The sequence below is a fragment of the Grus americana genome, chromosome 3 (genome assembly GCF_028858705.1).
Source record: "Grus americana isolate bGruAme1 chromosome 3, bGruAme1.mat, whole genome shotgun sequence".
Taxonomy (NCBI): domain Eukaryota; kingdom Metazoa; phylum Chordata; class Aves; order Gruiformes; family Gruidae; genus Grus; species Grus americana.
Window position 1 is genome coordinate 92,913,242 of NC_072854.1, and position 26,275 is coordinate 92,939,516.

General features: G+C 35.1%; 1 protein-coding gene across 1 annotated transcript in view; it reads left to right on the plus strand.

Annotated features, from left to right (window-relative positions):
• The window catches only part of DNAH8 (dynein axonemal heavy chain 8), a 148,202-nt gene that overhangs the window by 104,966 nt on the left and 16,961 nt on the right, over positions 1-26,275 (plus strand). The window contains exons 68-82 of the mRNA XM_054820742.1: positions 1,137-1,304; positions 3,951-4,163; positions 6,541-6,678; positions 7,014-7,141; positions 8,242-8,413; positions 9,213-9,368; positions 11,218-11,373; positions 12,712-12,894; positions 13,332-13,437; positions 13,942-14,194; positions 14,294-14,484; positions 18,169-18,290; positions 20,903-21,021; positions 22,318-22,520; positions 23,453-23,526. Of these exons, the coding sequence (XP_054676717.1) occupies positions 1,137-1,304; positions 3,951-4,163; positions 6,541-6,678; positions 7,014-7,141; positions 8,242-8,413; positions 9,213-9,368; positions 11,218-11,373; positions 12,712-12,894; positions 13,332-13,437; positions 13,942-14,194; positions 14,294-14,484; positions 18,169-18,290; positions 20,903-21,021; positions 22,318-22,520; positions 23,453-23,526 (2,382 nt within the window). The remainder of the gene's footprint in view (positions 1-1,136; positions 1,305-3,950; positions 4,164-6,540; positions 6,679-7,013; positions 7,142-8,241; positions 8,414-9,212; positions 9,369-11,217; positions 11,374-12,711; positions 12,895-13,331; positions 13,438-13,941; positions 14,195-14,293; positions 14,485-18,168; positions 18,291-20,902; positions 21,022-22,317; positions 22,521-23,452; positions 23,527-26,275) is intronic.

Consider the following 26,275-nt stretch of genomic DNA (forward strand, 5'->3'; position numbering starts at 1 on the left):
GAGGTGTAAATCTTTCAAAAAGTTACAGCTGCCTTTAGAACATCTGTTATTCTGAATTCAAGAGAATACTACTTGTGCTAAAAGAATGGTTTTTTTCTTCATACTTAACTAGTTGTATCTGTCTTTTAAGAGGAATAAAAGACTGTCTCTCTCTTCACCAAAAAACCAATTAATTTGGAGAGAAAGAAAAAACAAAGGGGATTCAGGGTGATCAGAAGCAGGGTTAAGATTTGGAGGCATTGCTGCATTATATAATTTCATTATTCTGTTCTGAACAATTAAAAAGTGAAGAACTTGAATCAGAAATGAATGATGTATTACATTTTCAAGGCCTTCTGTTCCAGTTACCAGAAGTTATGTGACAAAAACTATTGAATGTAAAAAACCAGAAAAGGAGCATTGTTTGCTCTTACGCTGACATTTAGATAATGAGATAAATTAAACTTCCGAAAATGATCACAAAATTAACTTATAAAATGTGTGGACTCAGACATTATCCTGTGGTTTCTATAATGTGTCTGTAACTGCTCCTTCTAGACAAGGTAGCGACATGCATGTATTTTATAGACACAAATTAACATGTTAGTTTTGAAGTTTGCAATAACTTATTATTTTTTGTGTTGGTTATTGAACTAAGTATAGTGTCAGTGATGCTACTAGAAAATGAAGTAAAAAAGTGGTTTCTCACACCTATAATAACTTAAAAATCAACAAAAATAACCAACTCCATCTCAGAATAAATGGTGACACTTAACGCTTAAAAATTCAAGATACTATTTTACCAAGGAAACTGCTTTTAATTAAATCCTATGCAATTTTATAATATACTTTTCTTCAGTCACTTTGATTGACAACTTTAACACCACTGTTCCACGTATTTAAATTTGATTTTTGAGCAATGTCTTTAGCATTGGGAAAATATTCTTGTCTAATATATATTCATTAGAATTATTAAAGTTTCACGAAACTATGAAATTTATTAAAGTAAGTCCAGTTACTCGCTTTTTTTTGTATGTACTTAGTACAAACTTGCCTCAGAGACAAGTATGGCAAACAAACATTAAAATGAAGATATTGAATGGGAAAATAGAATAATGCTATTGATGCAGGATTCTGTTACATTTTTCTTCAAATAGACCATCAAACCAGTGGATATCGCTACTGTTAGAAAACTTGCAAAACCTCCTCACCTAATTATGAGGATAATGGACTGTTGTCTGCTACTACTTCAAAAGCAACTAGATCCAGTTACCATGGATCCAGAAAAGCCTTGCTGCAAGCCATCATGGGGAGAATCATTAAAAGTAAGTAGAGTTTTCAGTGTTTCTTAAACATCAGAAATAGCAATTTGCATATCCGAGAATTTATGGTGTTGTTAACTCAAAATAGGACAGAATTTTGTAAAAATGCAAACAGATAGTTTTAAGATAGGCATAGTATATAAATAGAGTTTATTTGGTAGCAAGTAGTGTGTGAACTGCTTAGACACTTTTGCAGTAGGAGCTTTAGATTTTCCTTGTCCTATTCCTGGCATATGACCTAATGGCAAATAAATAAATCATACCAGTCATGTCACAGGGGTTAGAGTAATGGCTGTGCTTGTCGCAGGGCTTGGAGTAGCTGCAGTGCCTGTTGATTTGTTTTCCCTTTCTTCTCCCTGAGGGTGTTATGTAAAATTGAGCAGTGTTTGGTAGATGCTGGTCAGGGCCCAGCACAGTGCAGTACGTTGTGCCTCCTTGGAATAGCCACAGCATTTTCCTTTCAAATATTCTACCACTTTATTGCTATGTAGTTGTTTGGGAGTGAAGTTTCAAACTTTGAAGGTGAAAAGTTCTGTAGATACTTGCCCGTATTTTCCCACATGTCATACCACCCATGACTATCCAGCCTCAGAGCAGATCTCTGGGTGGTATTCTTAAACAGTTGTTTAACTCTAAACAAGACCTGAAACACATTCAGGAGGTATAGCAATAGGAACATGCTGGTTTGAACATCCCAAGGATATTCAAAATTCTCAAGAGCTATTGTAACTGGCCCGGAGGAGAAAGGAAAAGGTGAAGGAGCAGAGGAAAGTGTCCTCTCTTGTTTCCCCCATAGATTGGCTGTCTAAGGAGAAAAGGTAAAGAGTGTAATTACTAATAGTTTCTGTGAGATGGCTCCCAAAGTACGGAGATGATAGCAATGCTGAATACGAATACCAGATTAGTCCCACAAACAGTAATTTTATCATATCATAACCCAGTGTTACACAGTACAACAAAACGGTAACCTTGTTCCATCTTGCAGAGATGATAAACAGCACTGCAGGGAATACATACAGCAAGCTAGGCACTACATAGCACAGCCCTGAGAACAAATAATACAACATTGTGATCAGCGATTATTAAACTAATATAATGGATGCTTATAACAAACGTGTTTTAACACACTCTGGTCAGATCTGTTGTTACCTCAAACCCTTCAAGCCCCACGTTGGGCGCCAAAAGGACTGTTCTGGTTTAACCTGACAGGCAGGTAAAACAACCACACAGTGTTCACTCACTCCCTATCCCCAGTGGGATGGGGGAGAGAATCGGAAAAAAAATAAAACTCATGGGTTGAAATAAAAACAGTTCAATAGGACAGAAAAGGAAGATAATGATGATGATGATGATGATTAAAGAATATACAAAACAAGTGATGCTCACCACCCTCTGACTGATGCCCAGCTAGTTCCCGAGCTGCAGCACCCCCTGGCCGACACTCCCCAGTTTATATACTGGGCATGACACCATATGGTATGGAATATCCCTTTGGCCAGTCTGAGTCAGCTGTCCTGGCTGTGTCCCCTCACAGCTTCTTGGGCACTACCAGCCTATTTGTTGGCAGGGCAATGTGAGAAGCTGAGAAGTCCTTGACTGCTTGGCAACAACTAAAACATCAGTGTGTTATCAACATTATTCTCTTCCTAAATTCAAAATACAGGACTATACCAGCTGCTAGGAAGAAAATTAATTCTATCCCAGCTGAAACCAGGAAAACATGAGATGAGGACATCCTGGAAAACCCCTCTTTCTCTTTAGGAACTTGTAGGTTCACATTTAAACAGTCTTTTCTGATCCTCCCATGCTCCTTGATTGTCTGAAAGATTATTTGGTTGACTAAGAGATGGTAGGTTTTCCCATTCTGCATTTCAATATTCCATCCTCAAATTCCTTGGCCAGACAGCCATCTCTTCCTTCTGGACTTTGATCTTTTCTCAGGTTACTCTTTTATTTCTGTGCCTTCTCATGCCATTCTCTAAATTCTGTTCTACCTCTATTAGTATATTAATTTGCCAATATTATTGCCTCAATTTTTTTGTCATGCAAATGAAGAAAAATTACATAATTTTGGATATGAATAGATCTCTTGCTTTTTATTTAAGCTTTTCCAGGAATTAAGAAATCATCAAAACTTTTTATTTTCCACTGACATAATGAAATGGGATAAGCAGTTATTCTATAACTCGCCTTTAACGTGTTAAACATTTGTTAAAAAAAAGTTAAAATTATTTCCCTTTCCAGAAGAATTTAGATCACCTTTCACAAATGCAAAAGCAGGTTTTTTGGCATTCTTTAGATAAGTTAAAAATGTGTCTCTGAGGCTTTATCTTTGTTCATTTTTTAATTTTTTTTTTTATGAAAGGCTGCTTCTTAAATGCTTTTTAAATGGCAACACAGGAATATGGAAGATGGAAAATACATCAATAATTTTCAAGCCAAGTTACTGGAGTTTAACTGCTTAAAACTTTAAAGTAATTGAAGGCATGTGGGAGGAGTTACAACTGAATAATACGTTTATAGTATTAACTGTATGAATTATCTCTTTTTACAGAAGAATTTTAGGAACATTTTTTAAGATACCTATGAACAAGCTTTTAAATGTAAAATGTGTAAATAGCTTATAAATATCCTATATTGTTTTTGCAGCTTATGAGTGGCCCATTCTTGCAGAGTCTACAGCAGTTTCCTAAGGATTTAATCAATGAAGAGACAGTTGAATTACTCCAGCCTTACTTTAACATGGAAGACTATACACTGGAGCATGGTAAAAAGGTGTGTGGTAATGTGGCAGGACTCCTCTCTTGGACGCAAGCCATGGCAATATTTTATGGTGTTAACAGAGATGTCTTACCTCTTAAGGTAATACATAATCTCTTGCTTTGTGTTTGTTTTCCACGTAATTTAATTTAATTTACTTTAGTAGTAGTAGGATTAAAAAATATGTTTAGATAACTTTAGTAAGAGGTAATTGCCTGTAGACTTTAGTGGTGAAGTGTGGTAAGAGCAGAAAACTCCCATATCTTTATCTTGATTCTAGACAGAACACAGAACAAAAAATTAGCCTAGATTAAATTTATGTGCTCTGGTTTACTGTGTACAGTGAAAGCTGTTTTCAGTCTTTGTTTTTATTATAATTACTTTGCAATTGTTTTCAAAAGAAACTCTCTAGAGTCCTGCAAATAGAGGTTTGCAGCCAGTTTACCTTCGTAGAATAGAATCATAGAATGATTTGGGTTGGAAGGGACCTTAAAGATCATCTAGTTTCAACCCCCCGCTGCCACAGGCAGGGACACCCTCCACTAGACCACAGTGCCCAAAGCCTCATCCAACCTGGTCTTAAACACTTCCAGGGATGGGGCATCCACAGCCTCTCTGGGCAACCTGTTCCAGTGCCTCACCATCCTCACAGTGAAGAATTTCTTTCTAACATCTAATCTAAATCGACCCTCCTTCAGCTTAAACCCATTACCCCTTGTCCTGTCACTACACTCCCTGATAAACAGTCCCTCACCGTCTTCCCTGTAGGCCCCTTCAGGTACTGGAAAGCCGCAATTAGATCTCCCTGGAGCTGCCTTTTCTCCAGGCTGAACAACCCCAACTCTCTGAGCGTGTCCTCATAGGAGAGGTGCTCCAGCCCTCTGATCAGCTTTGTGGCCCTCCTCTGGACTCACTCCAACAGCTCCATGTCTCTCCTGTACTGGGGCCCCCAGAGCTGGATGCAGTACTCCAGGTGGGGTCTCACCAGAGCAGAGTAGAGGGGCAAGATCACCTCCCTCGACCTGCTGGTCACGCCTCTTTTGATGCAGCCCAGGACACGGTTGGCTTTCTGGGCTGCAAGCGCACACTGCTGGCGCATGTTGAGCTTCTCATCAATCAATACCCCCAAGTCCTTCTCCTCAGGGCTGCTTTCAATCCATTCCTCGCCCAGCCTATAGTTGTGCTTGGGATTGCGCCGACCCACGTGCAGGACCTTGCACTTGTCTTTGTTGAACTTCATGCGGTTCGCACGGGCCCACCTCTCCAGCCTGTCAAGGTCCCTCTGGATGGCATCCCTTCCCTCCAGTGTGTCGACCACACCACACAGCTTGGTGTCGTTGGCAAACTTGCTGAGGGTGCGCTCGATCCCGCTGTCCATGTTGCTGACAAAGATGTTAAACAGTGCTGGTCCCAGTACCGACCCCTGAGGAATGCCACTCCTCACCGTTCTCCACTTGGACACCTTCTTTGCTTTCACGCTATATCTTGGAGTGGAGGACTGATATCTTGCCCAAATATTGTATTCTGAAGAGATTCAGCGCTCGCATCAATAAAGGATTTATGTTGCAGTAGTGGCAACCAAACTGAGTAAAACATTTTTAAGAGTCATTTTTACTTTACTGTGGGTGGTCTTTTTGACGTTTGTGAACATTTGAATGAAAAATTTAATCAGAGGTAAAGACCATATAGAAACTCAAATGCAGTGATAGTTGCTTTTTGGAGTCTAAACCAAATATTTAATCCCTACATGTATCACAGTTTTGGTTTGGTTTGGTTTTTTTTGGGGGGGGGTGTGTTTTTGTTTTGTTTAAAAAAAAAAAAAGTAAAAGGGGCAAGTATCTGAATGGCAATACCGAATCTTTTCTGCATGTTTTGTCACTGGTAGGAGTGTTGTTTACAAAATCAACAGTAATGCGGGTGGATGATTCAAAAAAATTAATGAATTTTCTCTGTTCAGCGTAAGTATCAGTTTAGGAGCAATGGGAAGATTCACTGTTTTAGGACCATTGTTTTCTAGTGCATAAAAGCTATATTGTTAGCTGATAAAAGACCAATGTCCTATTGTTGTGATTGTTGATCGCTACAGAATGTACAAATAATAAATAATAAAGCATGTAATCAAGCAAGAAAACTGAGTGATTATTCCTCTTGGGTAATCAATATATACAGATCAGAAACCTTACTTTCTTAACCAGCTTCTTTAAATGTAAATTTTTTTTAAAAGAAATAAAGTTGACAGTATATAGTAGGAACCTTGAATGTAGGAATTAATCTACATTATTATTTAACAAAAAATAATATCTGCAAAATATATGTGAGTTTTCAGATTAAATATTTTAATATTTATGTAAATATTAATATAAAAGTTATGTTGATGTGTTATTGTCTCATGATTACCAACTAAGCAGGCTTAAAATAATTCATTAAAGTATATTCAAATCTTGTATGATTATTGTTTTAATATTTCTTCTCTTTGCAGGCTAACTTGGCAAAACAGGAAGGCCACCTGAAAATAGCTGATGCAGAATTAGCGAAGGCTCAGGAGGCATTAGATGAAAAGCAAGCTGAACTGGATAAAGTGCAGGCAAAGTTTGATGCAGCAATGAAGGAGAAAATGGTGAGCTAAAAGTATTTTAGTATTATGAAAAATGCTTGCATACAATACCATTACGTATCAGGAGTCGATACAAACACGCAGTTAGGGCCTGCTACCTTGAATGACATGGATGAGGTTCAGGTATAAAAATAAGAGATTTTAATCTATGTTCTCTCATATTGCCTTCTTTCTGTGAATAGGAACATACTAGATAATATATGTACTTACAGTTCTCAAGAATGAGAAATAAATAAAATAGTCATAATAAATATAAAATGATGAAAAAATATATAAAATAACTCTTTATAGTTTTGCATTCTATTATTAGATTAAGTAGAACATTTTTTCAATTTTAGGACTTACTGAATGATGCAGAAACATGCAGAAGAAAGATGCAAGCAGCCTCTGCGCTTATAGATGGACTGAGTGGTGAGAAAGTTAGGTGGACTCAGCAAAGTAAAGAATTTAAATCTCAGATTAGCAGGTATCAAATTCATCAGAGAAAAAAAACCAAAACCACAAAATACATGTAAAAACTGAAGAGCTAGTATGCAATTTAGTAGCTTTAATAAGTTGTACTTCATTTTGCTCCTGAAAATCTTAATATAGTTACACGATTAAAAGTAAACTATGCTGAAATTTGAATTCTTCTGCCATAATATCCGAGTGCTGAGTGCTTGTATTTCAGTTCAGAACAATACCTTCCATTTTGGAATTTATTTCCAAAGTGATTATTTCTAGTGCAGTTATGTGCCTGTATTACAGCTGCCTCTCCTGACCCCCTACCACTACATCTCATTCCAATACACAGGAGACAGGGATGATCTAAGGCTGACAATGAGAAGGAAAATGGAAAGATTCCTAGCCTAATACTGGATAGAAAAAGAAGCATCCCTTTTGATATTTGTTATGGCATATTTGAATAAAAGGAGGAGGCCTAGAGACCAGACAGTAACCCTTGTCCTATAGTCTGTGTGTTGAAACATATGTGGACAGTTGGGCTTATTCTGAGAAGCTTGGGAAACCCGGGAGTCCCCGTTGTGTTGCTGTCCAAATGACAAAATGTTCAGCAGCCTAGGAGCCAGAGATTCTAGCTGTCTAGAAAACAGGAAGTTTGTCAAAATGGTTGCTAAATGTAAAGAGTCTGAAAGTTTAAGACTCAACTTCTGTGGAATGCTTCTGTTTCCATAAATTTCCTATGGGGAAATTAGGCATTTCTGGTGAGGTCTGCTCATTCCAAGAGAATTAAGTTTGCATCTTTTGCTTAATATTATACTACAGACATATTTTTAAGAAATAAACTAATTTCTTACTTCAGTTATTAAAGGAGGAGTAGTTGTCATCAGGGCTTTATTACTTTCTAGAAGTGAAGATAATGTTTTCATATGATATTACTCTTAAGTTTTGCCACAAAAATATTTTGGAAACACAAAGAAACTATTGGTTTTTCTCAAAGAGTTACAGTTCTCTCCTTAAATTCTCCTCAGAACAGAAATCTTCTATTGATTTAGACAACCAGCTTTTGAAACATAAGAAACTGAAACTGTACACCACCTTTTAATTATGTTTTTGTTCCTTTTCTAGACTTGTGGGAGATGTACTGCTTTGCACAGGTTTTCTTTCATACTGTGGACCTTTTAACCAAAACTTCAGGAAGCTTTTGCTTAAAGATTTATGGGAAGCAGAGATAAGAGCCCATAAAATCCCCTTTTCTGAAAACTTGAACCTGATTTCTATGTTGGTAGATCCACCAACAGTAAGTTCTTGGTGCTTTGTGGGTTTCATTTCAATTTCAATTAACTTATTCTTTGAATGTTAGCCAGCATTATGCTTGCTTAGAACAGAACTCCAATCCCTGATATTGCTGTGCAGTGTAGTTCTGTGGTTGCCAAATGTTCTTGGTAATTTCCACTAAACATCTGAGTACTGAGCAGTGTTTAGATAGATAAACATGTTATATATTATAAACAAGTGACATATTATACAATTAGACAATTGCCAGCAAGATAGTGTACTTTCAAGTATCTTATTTTTATAACCCATCACCAGAGCTATAGATCACGTATCTACTAAAACAGTGGGTTTGGTTGTTAGTTTTTAGCTCTGTCAATATTATCTGGGTCCAGTTTCAAAAATAAATTTTATATCAAAGAGAACATTTGAAAAAGAATGTATACAATGTTTTCATTTGATGTGAATGTGTGAGAAACCAGAGGACTGCCAGAATCTTCAAGTTTCCTTCAGTAAATATTAAACCCCAAAAGCTCTCTTAGCCTACTTTTCTCTTAATTGATCCCAATGTTTAATTTGGCTGTCAAGTTGCCTTTTGACTTACACATTTAAAATATATTTTTTTAAAAAAATCCATAAAAATAAAATTCTGGAAATATTTTTCCATCTGCATTAATCACTTTTCAGCAGGTTCAAATATACATACCCTTAGGGTTGATGTCCCCATTATTTCTTAGAACAATCATAATTGCAGGATAATTTCAGTGACATTTTATTCCAAACCTTTTTTTTCTTTTTTTTTTTTTTTTCTTTCCCCTCTTCAGATTAGTGAGTGGAATCTTCAAGGACTGCCTGGAGATGATTTCTCAATTCAGAATGGTATCATTGTCAGTAAGGCAACTAGATACCCTCTTTTGGTAGACCCACAAACTCAAGGAAAATCATGGATTAAAAAGAAAGAACAGGATAATGAATTACAGGTGAACAGTGTTTTAAAGGAATAATGTGCTGTATTATATTCCTTCAAACATTATTGCTTTAGGGTGTGTCTGCATTTGAGTCAATGTACCTCTCATACACACATATCTGAGATAACTTAAACTTGTATGGAGACTGACGGTGTAGATGCATCAGCAGGGAACTTGACAAGTGCTGTAAATCCCATTCAAGGACTTGGAAAAGATTATATAGTAAGTAAATATTGGTATGAAATCTAGCAAGAAGTATGAAAGAGAAAGAGGTAGCCTTGTGTTCAGAATTGGTGACTATGTTCCCTATACAGACGGCAAAGTGGTGAAAAGTATAGCAAAAGAATATAGTATGACATTATTAAATGACAGTAAATTGGGCTACAATTAGTAAGATTACATGCAAAGGCAGAGTAACCTACAGCTTTGCAGATGTAGGCAAAGTACTTAAACTGATGCAGTCCAGAATTTAGAACCCGAGGTGAAGTTGCTGCTGTAAAAGTAAACTGAGGACAACCAGTTGAAATCAAACTCAGGACAAATCTGTCTATGCTAGTGTTACTGTGATTTTAATAGTTCTTTTATAGCTTTAAGCCGATGGAGTTAAGTGTCAGCTCATGAAATATAATACAAAGACGTTCATGTGTCACCTGTAGTTTGCATCACAAATGAATTTTTCACAAATGAATTAGTATGGGAAAAGGAACCTGCATTTTAAACCTCTTAACCTGAATATTGCAAAATCTCACATGTCCTCCTGAATCTCATTAAATTTTGGGGGGTTTAGGATCTCTAGATTTTGAAGATTTTAAGTCTTGGATTAAAGTGAATGTGAAGTTCTTGCTTATGATTTTATTGTTATAAAAGAAACTGTCAGAACCACAGAAAAGTTGAGGTTGGAAGGGATCTCTGAAGATCATCTAGTCCAGCCTCCCTGGTCAGAGCAGGATCTACTAAAGCAGATTGCCTAGGACTGGGCAGTCCAGTTGGATTTTGAATACCTCCAAGGATGGAGACTTCACCATCTCTCTGGGCAACCTGTTTTAGTGTTCAACCATCCTCCAGATATGTCTCAAGTACTGAGCAGAAGGGAAGGATCACCTTCCTCAACCTGCTGATAATGTTTTTCCTAATGCAGCCCAGAACACTGTTGGCCTTTGCTGCAAAGGCAGATTGCTGGCTCATGTTCAACTTCTTGGCTAGCAGGACCCCAAGGTCCTTTTCTGCAAAGCTGTTTTCCAGTAGAATGGCCCTATTTTATACTTGTAGAGAAAATCTTGAAAATAATATGAGAACTTTCTGAAAATCAAAATCTAGGAAGCAATACAAAAGTAGTGTTTTATTTATTTATTCATGTCTTTTAATGATTTCATATATTATGAATCCCATTTAAAGATATTTTAAATATCTGAGTTCATAATATTGTAACAGCAAGTCATCTGTTAGACTGACTTCAGGTTTTGAGAAAAAATTTCTCAACACTTGAAAGCTAAAATTAGAAAATCTAGTCCTCAGGTTGTAGAACAGAAAATTAAAACTTAGGCATCTCTGATTTCAGAAATATATTTAACATCTTCAATTTCCAATAAGCTGTACAAGTTTTACTTGGTACATTATTGCTCTCATAATGAAGTTCTGTGAATTCCATTGCAGCTAATCTTTTAATTCAGCTTTTTATGATACTTTTCATTGTATACACAAGTATTTCTGCATAAATTGCTGCATGGTCAACATTTATTTTTCTTTAAAATACAACTAACAAAAACAATGAAAAAAATGTCATAGTTAGATCTGTGATTTTCCTGTAAGACTTTAAAGAAAAGTTTTTGTCCTTATATAAATTTATAATTTACTTTTTGAGGTAACAACTTTGAATGACAAGTATTTCCGTACACACCTAGAAGACAGTCTTTCACTGGGACGATCACTCGTGATTGAAGATATAGGTGAAGAGTTGGATCCAGTCCTTGATAATATATTAGAAAAGAATTTCATGAAATCTGGAACTTCTTTTAAGGTTAGTAATCAAATAAAAGATCTGGAATAAGTAGCTAGAATGATATTTTACGCTTTTATTCCAAACCTCTGCTGAATTATGTAAACTTTTTTTTTCAGTAGGGTAGTGTGAAGAATCAAACTGTACTAATAATATATAGGAGACAGAGCCTCAGCTGAGCAGTAAGCTCATGAGTCTAAAATTTGAGTTTACTGAAGTTACTACTGAAGATTTCAAATTGGAACCAGTTGTGTTTATCCTATTGAATGCTTACAGTACTTTCTATTGATTTTCAAGCAATTTTATTTTATACCCTTTAACAGAATTAATAGAATTGAAAAGATCTCTCTCTTCCAAGTGTGGAGCACTGATTGTAGCAACTGCAGAATCTTTAATCTGGAAAACTGTTTTCTGATGGAACAAGCCAAAAAGCACAAAGTTTTATTAATAATATCAAGTATATTCTCAACCTTGAAAAATCATGAGTCTTTCTGACCTTCATTACATAAAGAAATCACTCCCAAATTTCAAAAACAACCCCACTTCAAACATCCTGAATTAAAAGGATTGCACATGCTTTATATTTCCATATGTATTTTTCTCGGATAATCTTAATGACCTGGTTGGGATAGGAGTGAGATGGTAGACCAGATTTTAGGTGATAATGAAAATAAAATTATTGCTATTTTTGTGGAGTAGTTTTACTTTGAATGTCAGAGCAAACAATATGCTTAAGGGAGTGCTTTGGTTCTACTCCTTCTTAAGCAAGGTATTTGAAGTGGCCTTGGAGGGTCGTACACAGTGATCAGATTTGCTTGTGCACATGCAGCTTTCAAGTTAGACTGCAGATATGGAATATCTTAACTTCTGTAAAAATATCTGTGGAAAACGGAATAAATTTATAATTCTTTTAGAAAGGTTCTTTAAGATCCACTTAGTCTTAAAAAAATATATATATAATTAATTTCCAATAGTTTATGTTCCATTGTTAGATCAAATATTTTTTTTTTTTCCTGAACATACAAGAACAATGAATTCTCCAAAGGTCAGTAGTTTCTACCGTTTTCATGTGAGGTGTGATTAGAAGCACAAAACCTAAACCAAATGGTTTTGAAGCCAATAATTAGAATCCACAATGGAAGAAACCCCTATATTTACCTGGAGGGCAATGCTACTTTTATAATGTACCCTAACTACTACCTTTCATCATCAATTGTTATTTTCATGACAAATTTGAATTGTGAAATAAACTTCCTCTCTTTGGTTTCTCAAATACTATAATTTTTTTTCTGGTCAATACTATTGAGTCAAACAAAGATCATTTTCCTCTGCTTAATACTATTCTAACTTACTCCCCAGGTGAAAGTTGGTGATAAGGAAGTAGATGTTATGAGTTCATTTAGACTGTACATTACTACAAAGCTACCCAATCCTGCTTTCACGCCTGAAATTAATGCAAAAACATCAATTATTGATTTTACTGTTACAATGAAAGGACTTGAGAATCAGTTACTGAGAAGAGTAATTCTTACTGAAAAACAGGTAAACTAACAGTGCACACAAACAATAGATGTTTTATTATTATTTATTTAACTGTTTTTAGTATTGTAGGGAAAAATGTTCAAATGGAAAAGAGACATCAGCCATTTTCTAAAATTATATTCATATTCAGTATAGAAATTTCTAAATAATAAAAATACACCTAGAGGATCTTCTATGTATGGCTGTCAGTATGATACAAACAATTAAGTGGAAGCATTTGGCATTGATAAGATACTTCATAAGATACTGAATAAATACTGCTAAAAAAAAAAAAGGGATATTATAAAAACACGTTTTAGGTACCTGAACAAGGAAAATGCACATTTCATGAACTTGAAAAATCAGCAACTAAATTTTAAGTACGACTCATAGTTACAGTCCATAAAGTGTCATGACATTTTCTTGGGTTTTTGTGGTTTGTTTTTTTTTTGTAATAGGAACTAGAGGCAGAACAAATTAAACTCATGGAAGAAGTAACTTTTAATAAGAGAAAGATGAAAGAACTGGAAGACAATCTTCTGTACAAACTAAGTGCAACCAGAGGTTCTGTATCAAAGTGTAAAAGACCAGGATTAAGCAGATAAGGCAGATTAAGCTGATTCACATTAGAACCTTTCCATACAGAAATTAATTTATCCATCCAAGATACAATAAGAGGACATCTAATGGTAGACATTTGAAGTCTGGTCATTTACCGGTGTGTGAGGGAGTTGGTACTATAGCGTGCCAGTACATACAACCCTAGACACTAAGTATTTTTAACACCTAAACGAATTTTGTGAAACAAACCAATTTCTTGAGAGCTTTCTGCCCCTCACATGAGATAAGGTATCTGATCATGGGCAAATCCTTAACCCACTGAAAATGCAAAGTCTAATGGTCTACCATAAATGGTGTTGAAAGTAATTTTCAAAGCTTTCTGCACTTCAGTGAATCATTTCCATTTGTTATAACTAATTCCTGTAGTTTGGCCTTTCAATTTTTACATGTATGAATTGAAAAAATAATTATAAAAATGTCCTAAACATCCAATATTTAACTTTTTAGGTTCACTAGTAGATGATGAATCCTTGATTGGTGTTCTGCAAACAACAAAGCAAACAGCTGCTGAAGTAGCTGAAAAGTTGTCTGTGGCAGCAGAAACTGAAGTGAAGATTAACACTGCTCAGGAGGAATATCGACCTGCTGCTACACGTGGAAGCATTCTTTATTTTCTTATTACAGAAATGAGCATAGTCAATAATATGTATCAAACTTCACTGGCTCAGTTCTTGAAGTTATTTGATCAATCCATGACCAAGTAGGAAGACACAGATTTTTCTACTATTCAGATGTTTGTCTTTCCAATGTATTTGCTGTTATTAACATGCTTTCTTTGTGCTTTGTTTTCATGATTCAGATCCAAGAAGTCTCCTTTACCTCAGAAAAGAATTTCAAACATTATTGAGTATCTTACCTTTGAAACTTACTCATATTCTGTTAGAGGCTTGTATGAAAACCACAAATTCCTCTTTATCCTCCTGCTGACATTAAAAATTGATCTTGAGAGAGGACACGTGAAAAACAGAGAGTTCCATGCACTCGTTAGAGGTAAGTTTAAAAAATTGTGCTATGTGTAGAGCTAATTTCAACTTTTTAAACTTTTATACCATTACAAAGTATGTTTTTTGGCTGCATGGTTTCTACCATGCAGTTCTGTGGAGCTGCCTCTGTCCTTATCCCTGCTGTGGTCCAGTGAAGTTAGATGATTTTCCCATCACAGTTCTACCTCCGCCATTTACCCAGGCTGTGTTCTATCCTGAGATCAGGATGATGGTTCTGCTTCTCTCCATCAATTGGTTTCATAATTGTATATTTTTGTGTTATATTTGTATCCTTATTTTTATAAATTAGGTGACTTCTTGCTCCTTTGCTTCTCTGCTTTGATGGAGTCGTTTTGGCTAAAGTGATTGTAATTCTCTCACAGAATTCAATAAATTGCAAATATATTCCTGTTGTCCTATTGTATTAAATTTGCAAAAGATGTGATTCTGGAACACGGTATCATTTTGCTAATAACGGATTATAGATTTGTGTAAACACTTTTTGTTATCCTCTCTTTGATTTCCATTATTTCAGTTTGCAGAAACTAAGAGGAAGTTCTGAGATCCATACATGGATCCCAGGCAGTTATTTCTAACTATATACGCTAATGCCAAAGACATAAGAGAATGCTTGAAGGAAACTTGAACAAGTAGTTACAGGAAATGCAGAAAAATTAGTATTTACACCTCAGATTTCATGAAGCGGCCCTTTCTGTGAGTTTACTGAAGCTTGTCATCCCTAAGGTAAAGGGAAGGAGAAAAAGCACAACGGTAGGAAAACTTCGTATTAAAAGCAGATGAAGTAGCTTTACATTTTTGCATGACAGAAATAATTTGGATTGGTACATAGGAACTTCACATTCTTGAACAAGAGTTTGCCCTTTAATTGGCCTTTGAGTAGTTCATGAAAATATTCAAGTCATATGTTAATCATATCCAACCGTATCCTGGGCTGCATCAAAAGAAGCGTGACCAACAGGTCAGGGGAGGTGATTCTGACACTGGAACAGGTTGCCCAGAGAAGCTGTGGATGCCCCCTCCCTGGAAGTGTTCAAGACCAGGCTGGATGGGGTGTTGGGCAACCTGGTCTAGTGGAAGGTATCACTGCCCATGGCAGGGGGGTTGGAACTAGATGATCTTTGAGGTCGCTTCCAACTTAAACCATCCTATGATTCTTTGATTCTATATCTAATTCCATTTCTTGCTTATATCTGACTATCCATATGTGGAGGAAAGCTTTCCACATTTTTTTCAAGATGCTGGAACTTTTCACATATGCCTATGAGTGGCAAAATGAAAACTAATAAAATGAAAGCCTTTTTCAGGCATTGTATATTTAAATCATTAACATAACAAATGACTAACCATAAGAAAACAGGATTTATCAAAAGATTAGGTATGTGTATTAATAGCAAGAATATAAAGTATTGCAATGAGAAACACATTGTTTGCACTTTTGTAATTCTCATTCTTCATTGAATAAGTCTGCCTCAAAAAAATAACGTTTAAATATTTCCCCAAAAGCAAAAACTTCCCTAAGATCTGTTTACTGCCCACTCATTTAATTGAAACTTTTATTTTCTTTTGATGTTAAGTGTTCCTATTGGCATACTAACGTCCAGATTCAGCAAGGTGATTCTTGTGTTTCTACTTAAGGATATTCAGGTAGCTAGGAAAATATTTAGTCTTTCTGAATCATGTGTTTATTCTTTTAAAAGAAGCAGAGCTGCTGTTTCCTGAAAATCATCACTGATAATATAAATAAAATTCTTGCATCCTGGAAGCCTGCAGGAAAACATCTCAAAGAATCAAATCTTCCCTTTTAAAGTCTATAATGTAGGCAGAACAGACTTCCAGAAAATCAGAAAAAATTTGTTGCATTATAGCATTTGCAGCACCATAAACTCTTTCCTATAACATGTCAGAACTTTAAAGTAAGTCTTAGTTCTTCAGCTGCATCAAAAATACTATACACAATGTCTTCCCAATAATTTATTAAATAAAAAAGTGCTTTATTTAAGAAATTAATATTCTAATCTCCTTTTCAGTCCGATGATAAGTTTGTCTTCTGTTCTTTTCCTTCTTGCTTTTATGATTAATTTTCTCTACGTTCCATTCATGGAGAATTTGAGGATGAGATGGGTACAGAATAAGAAAAAAGATCTCTGTGTTAAAACCTCTTGATAATCTATGGAATAATTAGACACAGTTTGTAAAAGTATTAATAATGAAATATTAAAATTGAAAAGGATCTACATACATACTTATGCATGTCATTTTTGGTAAGCATGTAGATATAATTTTGAAGTATTGAAATAATTACAGCTCATATATATAGACTAGGTATACACACACATACATGCTCACATACATATAAGTGCTTAAAAATAATAGTTATTATTCTGAGGTAATTTTTTAGTTTGTTTGTAACAGGTTGGTGAAATTTGTTATACTGGTGACCTAAGTGAATAAATGATCTTAGTTCTGGAGACTGCTGGAACACCACCCTCTAGTTTTCCAAAGAAGTGACATTAATTAATTTGTGGAGGACTGAGGAAGAGGCAGCTACAACAAGAAGAAAATTATGATAAAAAGTTAATCTGTTTAAAATAGGATTGCAGTCTTATCCCAGAGGTGTTCCTTTGTATTTCCTTTTCAATTGCATGTCAGAGGATGTGAAACACGTGTGTTATCTAGTGGCTGTCTGGGCTTATACATGCTATTTTAAATGATTTGTGCTTGTTAGGCTGGTCTAGGGTTGATTGATTCCATCAGTCCAGAGTGTCTTTCTTGTGTTTGTGTTGTTTGGTTTTTTTTCCAGTGATCCCAGGAGATTACTTTGCTAACACGTGTAACATTCTTCAGATATTACAACTTTGCTTTTCATTAGAGAAGAGGTAGAAGTTTGTGGTTGAGAAAATAAGACTTTTCAATTTCTTTTCTTTTTAGAAATAGTGGCATAAAATATAGGCTGGCTAAGAGAAGGTCTTCAGAGGAATATTTTTATCTTTCAGATAAATACAAAATTATCTTTACTGTATTATCAGCACAGATGGAAAAGAGATTATTAAAAAATTTCCCATACTTCAAATATAATCAGTATCATTGTATAAACTTGTAACAACAAACTATATGGAGCACATGATCTAAGATGAGAGGCTGAGAGAACTGGGCTTGTTCAGCTTGTCGAACAGAAGGCTTAGGGAAGACCTAATAGTAGCCTTCCAACACCTATGAGAAGGCCATTAAGAAGATAGACCCTGGCTCTTCACAGTGGTGCACAGCAGGAAGATGAAGCAACAGAAATAAACTGGGGTGGGTGGGGGGGAGGGAGGTTCAGAGTGGGTGTAAGGGCAATTTTTTTAGTTATGAGGACAGACAAACATTAGAACATATTGTCTAGAAAGGTTGTACAGTCTCTGTCCTTGGAGGTTTTCAAGACCAGACAGAATAAAGACTTTTATCTCATCGCTGACCCTGCTTTGAACAGGTTGGACTAGAGACCTTCTGCGGTCCCTTCCAGACTGAATTATCCTATGATCTTTTGAAATAAATGCTAAGTACACAAGAGTGCAATTAGTACTCCAGTGAAAATTACATGGGCTGGAAAACATACTTTAAAAAGAAATGTCAAATATATCTTTACCCTTGGAATGTCATGTATATTTCATCAGAATGTTTTTATATACAGGAGGTGCGGCATTGGATCTACAGGCTTGCCCACCCAAACCCTTCCGCTGGATTCTTGACATGATGTGGTTAAACCTAGTGGAATTGAGCAAACTTCCACAGTTTGCAGAAATTTTGAATCAGGTGATATCTACTAATTATCTTTTTAATGTTAAGTTTTACAATCATAATTGTGCTCCCATGTTTTACATTTAGTATGCGCAAGAGGTGTAATTAAGAACAAAGCCAGAGAGAATACAGAATAAAGGCATAGAAATGAACAGTTGAGGTAGCATGAATTGGGGTATATTTATTTGCTCTACTTTTTTTTTTTTTTTCCATCTGCTTTATTGTATTTTGTATTATACTCATTGAGGTAGAAAGAGAACAGGAGCAAAGAACTAGTTAAAAAGTCAGTGAAAGAGAGAAATAAGGAGAAAGAATAAAAAAAGTAGAGGTATCAAAAAAGGCTCAGAAAGTTAATCTATGAGTCTCAGGTTTTAAGTTACAATGTTTTATGTCTTGAGTCTGATAGATCTTTTTTATTTTTTTTTACAAGTGAATTGTTTGCTGCTTATTTTTAAGTATTCATTTCCATTCCAAGGTTAACGTGTTATTCAGATATCATGAGCTAGCTATAAAAATACTATTCATTTTATTAAGATACACATGAACTTATATGCACATAAGCTCGTGACATGTTTATCAATTATTTTCTTTACTTTGGTAAATTTTTCTTTTTTTAGTGTAGTTAAGACACTCTTTAAGTATTTATCTTTCTGTACTTCCTAAGCACTCCTTGTTAATCAGGCTGATAGCCAGGACACAAAGTTCTTACTGTTATGTTGGTCAGCCAAGTCCATTTTGTGATGGCATTTAGTTCCCTGAAGGGTAGCTGAGATTTTATGTAAATGGTGTACCTGGAAGTGGTCCTGGCTGGTTCCCAACTCTGTTTCAAGGCAGGATCTGGATACATACCAGCCCATTTTCTCTAGGTTTTGGTTTCTGGAGGTATCAAAACAGGATACTAAGTTAGGATAAAGTGGAAGGAATTCTAGTTAGGCCTTCACTCTGGGTTGTTAGGGTGCCAGAACACAAAATGCGTGCCACTGCACAGTTGCTAACATTATTTAAATTTAGCCATGGGGTTATGAATTATGTATTTTCTTTTTAATTTGTAGATTGTAATGGTTCTGTTATAAGACTTTTCTAGAATTGGTGCAAACAAAATTTTAGGCTCCAAAGTACTTCGGTGAACATGTTACCCCAAAAGGCTTCTATTTTAACTAATCTTTTAGCACTAACTTAAAATTGGCATATATTTACAAGTTGAAAAGTGACTATTAGGTGATTTTAGTAATAGAGAGTCTGGGAGGGTGCCAGCTAGAGTATTAATAAAAAATACAAATACGGAAATAACATTTTTTTAATACTTATTTGCATCCATTAGATGTGCTGTTCTATTTGGCTCATCATATTAACTTGAAAATGGTATGCCCAGTTCTCAAGAGGTTGCTTGGGATTTTTTTTTTTTTCTTACCAGTTACAATTTTTTTCTTCTCTAAAAATTAAGTCCTCCAGTCCCAGATGCCTAACAATGTAATGAAAACATATTGCTCTTTAAACATTTAGATGACCCTGCTCCTTTTCACGCTGTTACTACTTCCAGCTATGGTTGAGCGATAAGAGATGGTAAAAAGAAATATATAATGAAAGCTTAATGATTTTACTGAGTCATCTAAAATACCTTTAGCTCAGTAACCTATCTCTGGCTGTGGCCTGGCTTTAAGAAGGTACCTGCTCTCCATACTTTCCTAGTATGTGCTCAAGTTGATGTCAGTTAGTGGAGAATTGACCTATTTGCTTATAAAGTGTGTTGTTTGTGGGTTTTTTCTCAGACTCGGATTATAGTTCAGAAAGGGACATATGGTGTTTATGAATCTCTCTGAGTTTCATTATAGGAAATATGTGGTTGGAAGAAGTCCCTGTACGTTTGTTTCTCACTCTTCTCCTGGTCCATTCTTGGAGTAGGTTATTCTGAAACTACTTCCATTTGAAACCAAGTCATCAAGTTGACAGAGCAGCTTGGTTTATAATAGGCATACAGAACTGCATTTCAGAACAGATGGTATCACTGTGTTCCTTGTTCTCTTTCCAGTGATCTGAGAATATTGTGGTAGCTGACTCTTCTCAGTCACTGCATTAGACTGAACTACATAGCAATTTTCACTATGTTCTATCCACAGTATCTCTTGTCCTATTAGGTCATGGGTTTTAAGAGGTGCCTAAATAATGATGATATTTGCAGTGAGATTTATTCTTTCTCAAGTTAAAAGCTTACTAGACTCTGTTATTTTTAATTTGTGATTCTTTGGCTGGCTGGACTGTACTGGGACAGATTTTTCTGTTCCTCTTAGTACTTTGTGATCAGAAGGAATAAATTAATCACAGTATGTTTCTCTTGTACTATAGAATCATTCTGCTAATTGTTGATTTTTCCTAAGCAGCTGCATTTGTTTGGGAGGGGAATCCATGGGTAGCTGATTAGCTTAAGAGCCTGCATCTTGGTACTAAAATTTCTGTTCATAACAGCTTAATAACAATTCACGTGGTGTATGTCTTAAATGCTATAGACTCGTAATGTTACTTGTAATATATCCTAATATAATGATAGACTCTCATTAAGACATATATTTACAAGGGGATTTTGCTACAGCTGAAATATATTTTTATGTGCATTAATGTAATAAATTTAGATAGCCTGTAATGAAAAGGGATGGAAAAGTTGGTTTGATACAGATGCTCCGGAGGAAGAAATTATACCTGATGGATATAATGATTCACTTGACACCTTTCGCAGGCTTTTACTCATCAGGTGAGCATCTTCAGAAAACTGGAAAATGCATACATGGCTGCATCATGTGTCTCAATCTATCAGTATGCTATTATCATAATAGCATCATTTTTATTAATTTCTGGGTGACATGAAATATTATTCAATTCACTCAATTCGGAGCTATCCTCCAAACAGTCTAAAAAAGTTATTTCTAGAAAATATTATTTATAGCTTTGCTTTTATGTCATGACAAATGGAAACTGGGGACCACATTGCAGTCTTCTCCAAAAAGCCACTGAAAAAGTAGAATAATTCAGATAGTTTTAATTTTTTCTTTTCATTTCTTTCAAAATGAACTATTTTTAATAACTTTAAAGAAGTAATTAAAAAAAAAGAGAGAGATTTGTGAAAGTGCAAAACAGGTGTTCAAAAGCCCCATGTGAAAAGCATGGTATAAATTATTTTATTGCATCAGCTGAGATCTTTGCAGCAGGACTTGGGATAGAATGGAGTTCCCCAAAGCAGCATTCAGCTGCCTTATGCATGAGATCATATCTTCCTACGTTCATTGTATACTTTCCAAGTGGTGCAACAAATAAACCAGAGAAACTACAAAAAACCAACAACATTAATTACTAGACAATGATTTGTCTTTGGAGCAGATTCAACCTGTGCAGTAAAAATATGCCAGAACCTGATGGAAGGAGTACTATATTGTTCTGTGCTATACATTCTGAAGTGGGAGGGAGAGCATCTAAGTCCTAAGCCTTTAAATAATAAGAATAAGTGAAGCTTTGCAACATCTTATATTTTATCCAAAAGTAGTTGTTTGGTTTTTTTCCCCCATGGGAAAAATAAAGAGTCAACCACAACAGAAATACAATCCAGTGCAAAAGACTTGTGTCTGTACAGACCCAATGAAACATCAGCAGAATTTTACTAAAGGGCATAAACAATCTTCCATTTCCCTACTTGAGTCCTCAGATACAAAAGCTCTGTTTACAATGAAGAATGTCCCAACCTGATAAAGGTACCCAGAACAGAAAATTTCACTGCAAAAAGTTTACTTAAGGCAAAATTGTAAGCAACTGAAAAGTATTGCACAGTCATAAAGACTACTGGCACTGTCTATTATTTTATCTGTAAAGACAAACCTACAAACATGAATGTGTGTATACAAATATGAATGTGTGTAATGTGTGTATATAAATATATGTATGCATATTATGAAGCAAAAATCTCTATTAGAAAAAAACAAAATTTCTAATTTAAGTCTGGTCTTTGCAAGAGGAAGAGGCATTAAATTTGTATCTTGGTATATATTTTTATTGCTAGGTCTTGGTGTCCAGACCGAACGCTTTCCCAAGCCAGGAAATATATTGCAAATTCCTTGGATGAGAAGTATACAGAACCAGTCATTTTGAATTTAGAAAAAACTTGGGAGGAAAGTGACACACGAACACCTCTCATCTGTTTATTGTCTATGGGATCTGACCCAACTATTCAGATTGATTCCTTGGCTAGGAAGCTTAAATTAGGTATGAAGTAATTATTGGCATGTGTTAAGATACAACAGGGTAATGTAAGTAATTTCAGATATTTTTTTTTCTGAAAAGTATTTCTTAAATTCTATTGCACTATTGATTTTTCCTGAATGATCATCTTAGAGATAAGATAATACTTTGAATAAAAGATGGTATGCTGGGGATCATTCTGTATGCAGTTGGACAGTAATGTTTTCAGCGTGGGTTTGGGTTTTTTTAGAAATCATTATCATGCTTTACAGTGATGTTATTTTTTTAATTCCTAACTATAAGACAATATTTTTTTTTTTTTTTTTTTTAATTCTGGCATGGTGACAGTACTGTTTTCTTTTTTAACTCTTAACTACAGGTAATGTAAAAATCTACTTACAAGATTACTTTGTAACAAAAAATACCCACAAGATCTACATTTGTATATTCTGGACTTTATTTTCCATTATATGGAAATTTTGAAAAATTGTGCATACAAACTTAGTTGGATGTAGATACTTATATTCATTATATTAATCACATTAATATGTTCGCAAATGCAATTTTACAATTATGCATTGTGCTCATTTACATGCCTGTATTACCTAGACTTAAAGAAAAATCTGGGTTCATATTTCAAATACTGTGGCTTCATTAAAATTTAGCACAAATTCCCATTGACAATAATAAAAGTAGTCACAGTCTTTCACTTCTACAAATAATGTAAATATTGTGGAAGTATATTTTAATGTTATTTTACAAAGTTTCAATGTTTAGAAAATTTATAAATAGTAGCATATTACGGTGGAGAGATTATACTTTCATAAGTATATATTTTTGTATAAAAATGTACTTAATTGTGCTGTATTTATAACACTTTTTTTTTTGGACTGAATTTGAATTTTTACTTTTTCTGAAGAATGCAAGTTAATCATATATTGTCAAATATGTTGTAGAATGTAGGACCATCTCTATGGGTCAAGGACAAGAAGTTCATGCACGCAAATTCATACAGATGTCAATGCAACAGGTGGGGGAAAAAAAGCCTGCAATATAAATTCATTTTCTGTTTTAGCATTCTTTTACACCTCTTCTAATGCAATCTTTAATATTTTGCATTTTCACCTTACTATCGGGCATATCTCAGGGTAAAAAAAAGTGTCCTTGAGTGTCTGAACCTAAAAACATTCCACAGTGGGATATGCATGTGCCAGTGGAGTGCAAGTACTTCTGCCAGCAGTAATATTGAGCAGCTTTTTGAAGGTAGCACATTACCTTCTTATCACATTGCTGTTATCCAATGATAAAAGGACATCATGTCCTAGTTCTATCCTGCAGGATTTGCAGATCCCACCTCTTTACTGGCATTCTTTTTTAATATTTTTTCCCCTTCCCCTATGAGAGCTACCTAGAAGTTGCATAGTTTCTACTAGATAAAATGATGAGTGCACACATAGCTTAAAGCTGTAGATACCGAAGGATGTGCTGGCTCTTAATATTGCCTCACATTTTCCTCACATCTGTGCTAGTGAGAGGGCTTCTTGCTCACCAGCAATTGCTTTTGGTTCTTTGTTTCTTTAATTGCCAATCCTTTTGGCATCAAGTCTCAGGATGTCTAAGAATTTTCAAACAATATTTAAGAAGTTTTCTCTTAAATATTGTAGTGTATTTTGTTATGGCAGATGATATTCTCAAATAGTAAAAACATGAGAAGTCTAAGCAACAGCTCCAGAAAGATGGTAATTGACACCTCAAATACAATATAGAAGTTACAGCGTAAAGGTAGCAGAGTCTGGTCAGCTGGACACTTCAAAGAGTTGTGGGCAGTGCAAATGAAGACAGGCAGCCAGAGTTGCCTGTAAACTCCAAATGTCAGGAATTAGTCTTATTCCAGTATTATGAAGGACTAGACTATCTCTACCAATAGAGAGTAGAAGACTGCAAGAACTATATTGATAAATGAAACATATTTTTCAGCTGATCATAACCGACATTCCTGACTAAATCAGGACTATACCACTGCTTGTAATATTCACCTACAGAAACCTTACCTGACTTGTGTTCAGTAAAAGGTTTGATTGGTACCGTATTACCTATTTGTTAACCAGTGTATGCTTTCATACCTACAGTGGGAGTATTCATCAAAAGTTAGATAAAAAGTTAAAGATGGATTTGTTATGAGATTTAAAACTGAACTCCTAACAATATATGGCATCCATTAGATTCCCTGGGTCTCTGTTCTCACCCGTGAGAGTTCTGGAAGGACAAACGGTGAAAATAAGATCACAACACAGAACACACTGCAAGAACAAATGTACTTTTGAGACAGTTGCAGCTTCACTGTCAAGATTATTTCAGATTTCATTCTGAACTAAATACCTCTTTTGTCACTTTATTCTCCAATGTTTAATCACAATGAAACAAGGAAATGCTTGCAAAGTCCCATCCTCTTATTCTGATAGACAGAAGTGCTTCAGAGCCTTTCCAGGAGTTCCTGTCTTTCATGCAGAAAAAAGAAAATGTCAGGCAATATCAGTTCAGGGAATTCCAGTTGTGCTGGAATAGTGCAGGATAGTTGCCTGCTATCTGTGAGATATCTTCATTTGAGGGGAAAAAAAATAATCTCTTGCCAGATGATATTTATTCATTTGACCATAGTACAGTCTGCTTCATTTGTGTTTCCCTATTACAGACAAATATAATACTTGTATATGGCCTTTACTGCACACTTGCTAGACATTATAATCCAAGGTTCTCTAGCTAATGCAGCCTTGGTTATGGAAGTTCTGTATATCATATCCCAGTAACCTCTCAAGTCCTACCAAATACTGTGATGCTGGTACTGGAATATAGATGTACACCACTTTGGGGAAAAAAAAGAAAAAAGAAGTATCTTTATAGCAGATGGCATTTTTATGATATGCAAGTGCACACATACATCTCTCATACTTCTTTGTATTCGTATGTCTAGAATGGTCATCATGAACTCCCAGTTCATTGGAATGGTGAAAACTGGGGCATGCCTGCCTTTCTTTGCCCTCAGTTAAAACCACAAGGGTACTCAAAACAGCACTCCAGTAGAGCTACTAGTAACAATTTCTGAACTAAATGCCTTGATGGTGTATGCGTTTTACAGAGGGAAGGATATGTGAACATCAGATTTGCAAGAACAAAACCGAATTAGTGAATATGAAGACAAATATCTGGGTTTTTTCCTACCTCTGGCCAAGACTATATAATATGATTAAAACTGCTGTGCTGTGTTACAGGTAGATAATTTTAAACAACTGAGCCTGATCATTTTGAAATGTGACAAACTGATTAAAGATCTTCCTCAAAAAAGTGGTTCCCCATAACAGAAGGAAAAAAACCCCTTCATTTAATCTTTTTTTTAATATCCATCAGTTCACTATAAATATTTCAATTATATTTTGTCACCAAATGTTATTTATTTCTTTTTAAATGAACTGAAACAAAATTGCCAAAATGAAATTACAAGCTGTAATGAAATCCACACATCACTGTTTAGAACTGATTAAATAATGCCCCATTTTAATATCAGGCTTCTGATTCATCAGGCTTCTAAAGTGATGCTACAAAAGATGATTGAATTTAAATTCATAAGCAGAAGTGTAGAGAGATAATAAAGTAGAGCTTTCATGCAACTTGAGAGCTGAATAAGACCAAAATTAATATGCGGAGGTTGAATTTCATACATATGCATTTATTGCAGATAAACTAATTGCAGTTGAAAAGTTTTAGAGTCTTGTTACCACCTC